This window comes from Passer montanus, unplaced genomic scaffold (assembly GCF_014805655.1).
Source record: "Passer montanus isolate IOZ18808 unplaced genomic scaffold, ASM1480565v1 scaffold18, whole genome shotgun sequence".
In the NCBI taxonomy this organism is placed as follows: domain Eukaryota; kingdom Metazoa; phylum Chordata; class Aves; order Passeriformes; family Passeridae; genus Passer; species Passer montanus.
In genome coordinates, this window is record NW_024365381.1 from 16,734,219 (window position 1) to 16,744,115 (window position 9,897).

At 54.8% G+C, this 9,897-nt stretch overlaps 3 protein-coding genes across 5 annotated transcripts in view; 1 reads left to right on the plus strand and 2 right to left on the minus strand.

Annotated features, from left to right (window-relative positions):
• Nucleotides 1-393: 393 nt before the first annotated feature.
• LOC120500376 (prospero homeobox protein 2-like) lies at nt 394-4,825 on the minus strand. Its single transcript, XM_039705172.1, has 4 exons — nt 4,779-4,825; nt 3,692-3,821; nt 3,064-3,258; nt 394-2,964 (listed from the first exon to the last, which is right to left on the minus strand). The coding sequence occupies exons 2-4, from the start codon at nt 3,797-3,799 to the stop codon at nt 2,779-2,781; spliced, it is 489 nt and encodes a 162-aa protein (XP_039561106.1). The 5' UTR covers nt 3,800-3,821; nt 4,779-4,825; the 3' UTR covers nt 394-2,778.
• LOC120500374 (prospero homeobox protein 2-like) lies at nt 3,699-9,763 on the minus strand. 3 transcript variants are annotated; one of them, XM_039705169.1, is made up of 3 exons: nt 9,715-9,763; nt 9,333-9,518; nt 3,699-5,901 (listed from the first exon to the last, which is right to left on the minus strand). In XM_039705169.1, exons 2-3 carry the CDS (start codon nt 9,375-9,377, stop codon nt 4,297-4,299), a joined length of 1,650 nt encoding a protein of 549 aa, XP_039561103.1. In that variant the 5' UTR covers nt 9,378-9,518; nt 9,715-9,763; the 3' UTR covers nt 3,699-4,296. The 3 variants fall into 3 exon arrangements, with proteins under 3 accessions (XP_039561103.1, XP_039561102.1, XP_039561104.1); XM_039705168.1 differs by lacking the exon at nt 9,715-9,763 and having other exon boundaries at nt 9,333-9,537; XM_039705170.1 differs by lacking the exons at nt 9,333-9,518; nt 9,715-9,763 and adding an exon at nt 7,852-8,026.
• The window catches only part of DLST (dihydrolipoamide S-succinyltransferase), a 16,121-nt gene continuing 15,911 nt past the window's right edge, over nt 9,688-9,897 (plus strand). Inside the window, exon 1 of the mRNA XM_039705171.1 lies at nt 9,688-9,871. Within this exon, the coding sequence (XP_039561105.1) occupies nt 9,703-9,871 (169 nt within the window). The 5' untranslated portion in view covers nt 9,688-9,702. The remainder of the gene's footprint in view (nt 9,872-9,897) is intronic.

Here is a 9,897-nt window from a genome sequence, read left to right on the forward strand (position 1 = left end):
AGGTTAAAAATCTGCCAAAGAAGATGCCAGCCAATGGCTCAAGTGGTCTGTAATCTTGAGTACTTTGCTGAGTCTTTAGCCATGCTGGAGGGCTTTTTGTTTTGTTTTCTGGGGTTTTGTTTTGGTTTTGTTGTTGTTGGGTTTTGGTTTTTTTTTGGGGGGCGGGTGTTGTGGGGTTTTTTTGTTTGTCTATTTTTTTGTTTGTCTGTTCTTGGGTTTGTTTTTTTAACGTCTTTGTTAGATGGAAAATTTACATGGGCAGAATTAAACTCATGGATACAAGTAGTGAGACCTCACCACAGGCAAAGCATAACTGATGCCAGATGCTGTTTGTCGTGGTCATACTGGCTGACATTTCCCAAAAAAAAGTGTAATACACAGCTTACACAGCTTTCTAGTTCCCATCATGGACTTTGTGGCAACCACTGGAGCACAAATGCTGCTGCAAATAGTCCAGTCCTCTTAAATGTCTTCATTAATGTGTGTTTGAGGGAAGGACCCTTTCAAGAACATTCCCTCCTTACTTGGAGATACTTAAAACCCCTCTGACGGTCTTGGGTAACCATCTCTCAGTGGCCCTGCTAGAGCAGGGGGTTTGACAAGATGACCTCCAGACATCTCCTACAACCTCAGCCACTGCATGACTGGGATTTGGGGAACTGTCTTGTCCTTGGTACCCCACCTGCTGTTTTACTGGCACTCATGGACTTGCATTTTACCACAGGAAGCAAGAAACTGCTAGCCCCACCAGGAACTCTGTGTGAGAAGGCTTTGTTTCAGCAGGATGCCTCCAGTAAACCTGTACCTTATGTTCCCTAATTATTTAGCTACAAACATGAATTTGCTGACCCTTCCCTGAGCCAGCCCATCGTTCTCCTTTCCAGCAGCTTTGGTTTTGCCTATCCAAAGCATTACTTAAGCTGTGAAGTCATTACTGCCTCAAGAATACCACATTCATGGTACCACCAGCAGCATTTATTTGATGTTGTACACGAGTCCAGCACCCTTAAGCTTTAGGATATGTCTGTGTGCCTCCAGCCCCTCCTTCCTGATCCTCACAAGCTGCACTTCAGAGCAGACTAACCATGAGGCACTGGCGTGAGGGGGCAGGTTTAAAGGAGCTGATGTTAGTTACTGGAGCCTTCCTGACCCTACAGAGATGCTGGCAGAAGGAATGCCCTTTTTCTGTGGTGTTATTTTTCCCAACAAAAAGCAAGAAATTTCTAGGATAACTCTTTAGAACAGATGTTATCAAATAGGTATACAGGGATGTAAAGGGGTAACTTAAACAATGTGTTTATTTAAAAAGGAATCATGTAAATTTTGTGTTGGGGTTGTAAAATATACAAACTTGGAGAAATAAATACACAAAAAGGAGCAGGAAATCTGGTGGCCACACTCGTAATGGGGGGAACCATTGTCAAACTGCCCCTGTTTCGGAGCTCCCCACTGTGTCCTGATGTTGCCACTTCTTTACTCCTGTAGATGCATTGCCTATGGATCACCCCAAGCATTCATCTGATGCTGGAGCTGTGCTTCTCCTCTTGAGAGTCACTTGCTGCATTCTAGTACCAGCTGACACCTTACAGCACCTCCAAAATTACCTTGGCCTTTTCCCAGTCTTCTCCCTGAGGGTTTTGTGTGAGTTTTATTGCTCATCACTGCCCTCCCAGTGCCCTCGTGCCATGCCTCTGTCAGGACTCCCTCCTCTTCACAGCCTTTTCCTCTCCACTGCCACCTCTGTGAGGATTAGAGAGCCCTTAACACAAAACACTTCACCATGCTCCATCAGGTAGAAAAGTGGTCACTAAGTCTTGGCCACAGGATAAAGAAACCTCCTTGAGTTTACAGCCCTTACAGCAATGGGGTTGTGTATGTCAAGGCCCAGCTCTTCCCCAGCTTGTGTTAAAACCACAGGGACTGATGGATCTCAAATAACATTCTCCTCTTTCACCAAGGGCAGGGTGCAGAACAGAGATGCTTGGGGCAGTTTTGCCAGCAGGAACACAGTGTGGGAGAACATGGATGGGTGTTTAACATGGAGCTGTCCTCCCAGGTGATGGGCTGATGGAGACTCTTTGGAGTGCCAAGAAGAGCTGCCTGTGCAGCCTGCTCTCCTCCAGCATCCCAGAGGATGCTGCTGGGGAGCACACACCTGCTTGGCCACAGCACACAGCTGCACAGGGGGGTCTTGTCTGACAGCACAGGGGAGGTGGAGGAGAGTGTTATTCTTGTTGGCTAGAACAAACATCGTTTTTACATATCCCAGACAGGAACAACTATCCCCATGGAGTGCTCGAGCCGCTGGAATTCACCAGCTGTTTTCTTTGGACACTGGTGTGTTGTATCTGGACAGAAACTGAGTCATGCTTTTGGACTAAGTACATCTGCTAGTCTGCTGTGCCAAGGAAACTTTGCCCACTACTAGGACCTCTTCCTGTTTTATAAACAGCAAGGCTGTTTGCCCTGGTTTGTGACCCTCTGGAAGAGAGAATGAAGGCGGCTCAGTCAGGGTCATAGGGAGATCTGGGGCAGGGCAACTTCTCAGGCTCCAACCTGATGGTTTCATCTCTGTCCCTCCCTTCTGGCAGTCCTCACCAGTTCTGAGCAGCAGAATACAATGCACAGCATAAAATCCCAGCACATGAGGCAAGTGATAGGCCTCACCTTAGGAGCTGTCTCAGAGAGAGAATACCCCAAATAACAGGTGCTGTACAGAGTGCCCAGGAGGTGCACATGGTGGCTGCACACACAACCCAGGGCTGCTTTCACAGAGACTCAGCTGTGGAGCAGTTCTTGGGAGCAGCCAGCAGCTTTGAACCCTTCTGGGATGTCACTGTCTAGTTTGGAAATGATTTTGTAAATGGGTTTCTTCCAGGAGGGGTCGGCATCCTTGCCTGCCCTGACGGCACTGAAGAACTCCTGCAGTGTCAGGCTGGCCACCTCCAGGAACCGCCCTGGCACCTGCAGCAAGACAGCCATCAGCCAGTGACACCCCCGTGTCATGGCTCCTCCTTACCCCCACAAACGCCAGCACCCCCTTTCCCCAGCCCCCCTCCTCACCTCGAAGTCATTCCCCTTGTTGTAGTGCATGTTGAGGGCACGGAAGAGCTCCGAGTCCCGGGAGACCTGGAGAGTACAAGCATCCACAACTCCCTCCAGCAGGGCCTGCCGCGCAAACTTCTCCACCTGGATGTAGTAAAACTCACGGAAGTTGCTGAACCACTTGATGAGCTGGGAGGTGATGCAGCGGCTGAACTGAGGGGGGGAGCCAGAGGATGGTGTTAGGCCAGCTTGGATCCTCCCTACCCATGAGCTCCTGCAAACCCAGCCAGGCACTGCTGGACTGGCCCAAACCCTGCCCCAAGCTGGGGCAATGACATCAGCGTGTCCGAGGTGTTTTCTACACTGAGATTCCAGTGCCCTGCAGTGAGAAGGCACATTCATGAGGTGGTTTAATCTGAATATCTCAATTGCACAGAGTGAGGAGCTGACAGCCCATGTCTGCCACCACCCTGTGCACCTGCTCCTGGGCAGCCCATGCTGAAATGGGTGCTGTTCCTCATGTCCTGCCAGCAAGGCAGGGGGTCACAAGAGCAGCCCTTTCCTCATGGTTCCCCAGGGAGGCAGGCTAGGTGCCACACCACACCAGAGCCGCGCCCAGCACCAGTTCTGGCTGCTGCTCCTTTACCTGCACATCAAGGAAGTAGGTCTTCAGCAAAGTGGAGCTGGGGTAGCGGGTGAAGAAAAACATCAGCTTGGCCTTCTTCAGGTGCCCGGGGGTCAGTGCCTCCTGCATCTGCCGTGGGGTCAAGGAAAGCCTACACGTAGCAAACCCTGAGCTCGGCATGTCCCTGAGCACCACCCCTGACACACGCACGCCCACTGCCCTCCATAGCCCCCCATGGCCTGTCAGGGGGGCAGAAGGGGTTCATCCTTGGCTGGACAGCCACTGGTTTTTCCCTTGAGAATCCCTGAGGAAGCTAATGCTCCTCAGAGCACTTCACAGTCTTGTGAGAACCAGAATTTCCATGAGACTCCTGTTCATGGTTTAGGATTACAGGATCCCTAGTAAGGCCCAAAAGGAGGTTTAGTAGCTCCTGTCTTGTACCCACAGCTATGCTACAGCATCTGGCCAACCCTGAGGAGTGGCAGTGCCCCTCCATGGCTCAGGACTCCTTTCCTGCCCACACCTGTTTAGCCCTCTGTGGAGGAGCAGGGACCTTGGCCTTGCAGAGACCAGCAGGGGCAGTGCCCAGCTCCAGAGGACAAGGGGAGCACATTCCCCAGGGACCTCTAGCTGTCCCCAAAGGATATGTGGGTCGAGGCAAAGGGTGCTCCATCACTTGCAGCTGGCAGCTCACCGTGGCCATCCCTGCCAGCTGGCAGTAGTGCCAGGCTCTCCATGCTGGCAGGGCCCAGGGGCAGGGGATGGTGCTGCTGCTGTCTCACAATCGATGACCTCAGTTTAACAGTTCCCCAGGGCAACTTGAGGGGCTCTGGACAACCCCTCTCCAGAGCAGATGGGCTCTCAGGAGAGTCGCTGCCCCAGAGGCTATGCTGGCCATAGCCCAACAGCTGGCTCAGCAGCTGGCTGTGCTGGACAGGGGTGGCTGAGCCCAGTGAATAACCCATGCTGGGTACCCGAGAGGATTTTCTGACCCCTTTTGAGTTGAAGGAGGCAGCATAAGAACCCAGGCTCTTCCCCAAAACTCCTGGCAGGACCTCAGCCTGGGGTGAGCCCAGGGAGCCAGGTGCATTCATAGGAGATGGCTTACCAAGTGGCTTTCTGCCTTTCCCACCAGCAGAATACTCTCTCCTGGCATCTGGCCCCAGCATCGGAAGGCTGTGGTGCTGCTTCTGGATGTGGCTGTCTGCCTTTGGCCAGACTGTCTTCAGGACAGAGTCCACTACCTGGGATGTCACCACAGACAGCTCATGCTTCAGTGCCTGTGAGAGTACCCTCACTGCCAAGGGCAGGCCACCCGTGTCACCTCTGTCCTCCACCTCCTCCAGCCCACACACCTCCAGGACACTCCTTCTGAGAGGCACTTTGCGTGGGTTGCTGGTGGAAGTGGCCCTGTCCTTGTTCAGCCTGTCTTCAGGCTTTCCAGGCAGTGGCTGCACTTTCTCAGAATCTTCCTGTGTTTGGGCAGCATCCTCAGAGTCACAGACTTGGTAGAACTTCTCCTGAAGCCACCTCAGCTGCTGCTCTAAAAAGCAGAGCTGCTCCTTCAGCTGCTGGCAGCCCTTGGCATGGGAGCTGCCTCCTGTGGGAGCCACTCTTCCAGCTGCCCCCGTGCCCTGCTGGGGCACCCTTGGCTTCCTCTTGCTCTCCTGGGACATCTCACCACCTCTTTCCCTCTCCTGCCTAAAAGCTGCCTCCAGGCTTGAGTCAAATGCCTGCGGGGTTGGTGGGAGGCTCATGCCCTGGATGATGCTCTCCACCCTGGCCCGCTTGGCTCGTACGTGCTGGTCACAGAGCTGCTCCCGTGGGTGCTGGCTGGAGAGCTGGTCCCCATCCCCAGCACAGGGCACAGGAGCTGGGGCACGGGGCCTGGGGAAAGCCAGGGCTTGTGCTTCTTCTCCAGGACAGGCACCACATTTGCAGTCATGAGGCAAGGCCACTGCCTGTGAGGAAGGGAAAAGAATGGTGGGATCCAGGTTCCTGCCAACCATTGTGTGGCTGAGGAGCTGTGGTATCAGGGACGCACTGGGGGAAGGCAAGAGAGAGTCAGTCTGGAAACAGGGCTCCAATTTCAGCCCCTGGCCATGCCCTGGAGTGGCACAGTCTCTATCCTGATCAAAGCCAGTCCTGCTGTCCATCATATCTTCTTCCTGCCTGGACAGACTGGCGGGCTTCCCAGGTGTTTGATGTTTCAGCCTGCTAGTGCTGTGGAACTGGGGAAAGAGCAAGAAACAGGACCTCATACAGCAGTTTTCCAAGCACAGGGCCAGAGATGTTTTTCTCCCAGATTTCCATGGCATCCCTGCTCTGCTGCAAAAACTATTTCACCAGGGAATGACCCAGGCAGAAACCTCCAAGCACTCCAAAACCTGTAAGCAGACTGTCAGATGTCACATGACAGCAGCAATGCCCTTGGCACCACCACACCTCCCACCTCCCAGCCAGGCATTCATCGTGCCCAGAGTACATTTCACCTGCTTTGGGCCCAGCAGTGCCTGGCAGCACAAACTTCCCACATCACCAGCTGCATCTGCACCACAGGCATTTGGGGAAGCTGCCCTCTGGGCTTGTGGACTCTGCTGTGAGGGCAGGGAGCACCCGGCAGAGCTCTCTGCCACGTACCCCTGGGCAAAGGGTGGGCTGGGGTGCTCCTGGGTGTTGGCAGAGCACAGAGCAGCAGCTGCATCCCTGCTGAAGCTGTTCACACAGCCAGCCAGGCCATGGGTGCTGCCGGCTCCTGCTGGCCCCAGCAGCTGCCAGCAGAGCCCCAGGGCACGGGGAGGGGTGGCAGGACCTGGGGCTGGGCCAGCACACACGGGCTGGTGCAGAAGGGCACAGAGAGGGTAAAGTGCAATGTGACTTGCTGTGAGCAGGATACATCGAGATGCTCAGGCTAACTCAACATGGGCTTCCTAAGTGCTTGGCAAAACACTGAATAAAAGAAATGAGGATGGGGATTATCAGGGGAGAGAAAAAACACTGAGCCAGCAGCCCCAGGCTTAAAATTGCCATGCTGGCTCCAAGCAGGGATTCACAGCCTCGGCTCATTCCCCGTTTGCGCAGCTTTGAAAAGAAGGTGTAAAACATTGTATCCTGGGCAATTATACAGTAACCCTCCCTGTGGGATGTTTCTTCCTTATTCACATTAATTGCACCACCAAATTAGGACAGCTCTTTTCTGGATATATTTAAAGTCTGAGATTCTTTTGCTATTCCCACAAATCATTTTCAACACCATCAGTCTCCTGTCCCTGGAACTGCTCTGTGCCAAGTCCTCAAGGCAGTGTAGAAAATGGGTTTCTTCTCAGGGGTTTTTAGCAGGTTGCCTTTCTTCAAACACCCTGAATTCCAGGCAGGTGCCTGGGAGAGCTCTACCTTTTGCAGAGCAATAGTCCTGACAAACCAAGTATTTTCTGGGTTATCTGACACCACATGTTGAGCTGTGTTTCATTTTCCTAAGAGTCTGCAGTAGGGTCTTTCAAGCTGCTCAGTTTATCCACAGCCAGCACAAGGCTGGGGTGCCAGCAGCTCCCAACATCCTGCCTTGCCCTTGTGTTACAAGCTTCAGCATTGCCTGCAGCTGCCTCTCAGCCTGCCATCTGCACCCAACAAAGTCACAAACACATTGTGACTTTGCAAATGTGACAACAAACACATTGCAGTCACAGATTCCATCCAACCTTAATCCTTTCCTCAATGGTGTGGTTCTGTAGCCTCACTTGTTTTTCTACAGAACCACCTTCTTTTGACACCTGCTCACAGTTTCTCTCATCTGCTGCGCTCAACAGCAAGGTCAGGAGCTTACCTGTCCCCTGGGCTGAGGTTTCCCAGCCCCTGGAACCTGGGTGATCCACCCCTTTTAAGCAGATCAGCTCGGAGCTAAACCTCCACCTGCGTAAGGTTTCCAGCCCCACGGTCTTTCTTCTGGAGATGTGGAGGGAGGGAGCAGAACCTCCGGTCCCGGGCTGTGGGCGGCCCTGGCTCCGCTCACAGCATCCCCGGCTCCGCAGGACCAGGAGCTGCTGCCCTGAGCAAACTCCCGCTGCCGATGCAGCTCTTTCCGCACGGAGTTAACAGGTGCGTGCTGTGGTGCCCACTCTGGCTGGCAGCTGTCACTAGTGCCACCCTCCAGAACACTAAAAAGCAGCCGAGTCTCCTCCTACCTGCAGGAAAAGACAGGAACGAGCCGAAGATGCCCAGAAGCCGAGGGCAGTGTGCCTTCTCCAGAGCTGAGCCAGCCCTCACGGGCTCCCTGGGCGCTCCTCGGTGCCACAGCCGTGCAGGGAGCAGCGTGCTGTCCGAGCACTCTGTGCCGAGCCGTGCCGTGCCGTGCCGAGCCGAGCCAAGCCAAGCCGAGCCCAGCCGAGCCCAGCCGAGCCGTGCCGTGCCAAGCCAAGCCGAGCCGAGCCGAGCCGAGCCGAGCCGTGCCGTGCCGTGCCGTGCCGTGCCGAGCCAAGCCAAGCCGAGCCGAGCCAGCCCCGGGAGCGCGGTGCCGGTCCTCCGGCCGCGCTCAGGCCTTTAAAGAGGGAGTGGGGAGGCCGAGGCAGCCAACCAGCTGGGAACGACTCCTGAATATGCAGATGGACGCCCGGCGGGCCAGGCCCCGCGCCCGCCGCCTTCCCTGCCGCCCCTCAGGCCCGGCCTGGCTGCCCGGGTGGGCAGGCCCCGAGGAGCAGTTCCCCTGGAATTTGGCCGGAATCCCCGCTCAGGACCCAGGATGGTGAAATGTTGGCAAAGACGCCAGGCTGGCAAGCAGTGCCACAGCAAGGAAGGAGCTGGCCAGATCCCACCAGCTCCCATCTTCCATGGGAAGCGGCCAGGCATTTCCCACATCCCGCACCGTGGGGACACGGAGGCAATTTAGCTGTCCTGGAGCTCTGCAGCATAGGACGTGGCCAAGAAACGGGACAACACAGGAAAAGCAGCAGCAGAGGGTCCCTGGCGTGTCACAGGGTGCTTTACAGACAGCACCAGCATGGCTCCCAGCGGAGCACACGCTGAGCCCAGCCCAGCACAAACCGCCTGCCCCGCAGCACGCCTGGGGCTCAGACACTGCTCCTCACACAGGAGCTGTGGGTGCGTGGGCAAAGCCTGGCCAGGCATGCCCTCCTGGGCTTCACCTGCTTTGCTTCCGCACGCTAACCGGGCACGGCAATGCCTGCCGTGTTCACTGGGCAGGCAGGAGGCTCTGGCTAAAGGCAGCTGACATCAGGTGGGCAACACTGTTCAAGGATATTAGCCTTCAAAAGACAGGTCACAGAGAAATCCCTGGCACTGAGCCTTTCTGGCTCAGTCACCTTTTATTGCAGCAGCCAGCTCATCCTCAAAGCCTCAGAGGCTATCCCCTGTTGATATTTATTCAACCTCTTTCCTTTGAAAATGATCTCATATTTTGAAGCTTGCAGTTAACCATTCATATATTATTGAGCAGTGACTAAATTAAGCACATGTGCATAACCCAGACTTGGCTCCTTGAGAGATGCCTGGCTGTCAGACAGCCCTTTATAACTATCCCAGACTGATTCTCAGAATCTGTAAATAGCTTCCTTGGGTTTTCTTCCACCTGTGGTTCCCTGCATGGAAGCAGGCAGAAAACAGAAGCCAGCTTGGGAATTCTCAAATGTTTTCAACATACAGAGCACACCTGGGGGACAGGGCTCACTTGAGGACTCGTTTTGCCGTTTGGCATGGCGAGATGTCCTCACTGCCCGTTTCTATCCGTGCAGCATCCCGCGGGGCCATGCCTGCGGCAATGTCATCCCATGTCAGCCACGGCTAGCCACGGTGAGCAGGGAAAACACGGCCACAGCTGCCCTGCAGCGACCCAGAGCTGCTTCAAAGAAGAGCGTCGTGAGTCAGCACTCTTCGTAATGCCTGGGGTTATTTATTACACATACACACATGCCGTTACATGTAATAGCATCTATATATATATATAGATACGTGTTTATATAAGCATACGTAATACGCAGCTATTTTACATGTATGTGATCTATAAGTAGTTGTTATACAGGATGTGTTCACACCTGTATCGTTACACGTACGGTGCCACACAGCAGCACTGCGAGCAGGCCGCGGCCCCGCCCGCCATGGTCCCGCCCGCCTGCTCCCCCCGCCCTGCGGCTTGGTCCGGCCCCCCGCGCTTCCGCCTCGCGCCGGGCCTGCTTCCGGTGTCCGCCCTGCGGCCCCTCCCGCCGCCGCCGCCGCCG

Excerpts from the sequence above, each read along its gene's own strand:
- LOC120500376 (XM_039705172.1), bottom strand. The coding sequence starts at position 3,799 with ATGCAGGAGGCACTGACCCCCGGGCACCTGAAGAAGGCCAAGCTGATG. Across the intron at positions 3,259-3,691 it reads CCTACTTCCTTGATGTGCAG|TTCAGCCGCTGCATCACCTC; the intron begins GTAAAGGAGCAG and ends TCCCCCCCTCAG. Across the intron at positions 2,965-3,063 it reads ACAAGGGGAATGACTTCGAG|GTGCCAGGGCGGTTCCTGGA; the intron begins GTGAGGAGGGGG and ends GTCTTGCTGCAG.
- LOC120500374 (XM_039705169.1), bottom strand. The coding sequence starts at position 9,377 with ATGCCAAACGGCAAAACGAGTCCTCAAGTGAGCCCTGTCCCCCAG. Across the intron at positions 5,902-9,332 it reads AAGTGAGCCCTGTCCCCCAG|TTCCACAGCACTAGCAGGCT; the intron begins GTGTGCTCTGTA and ends CTCTTTCCCCAG.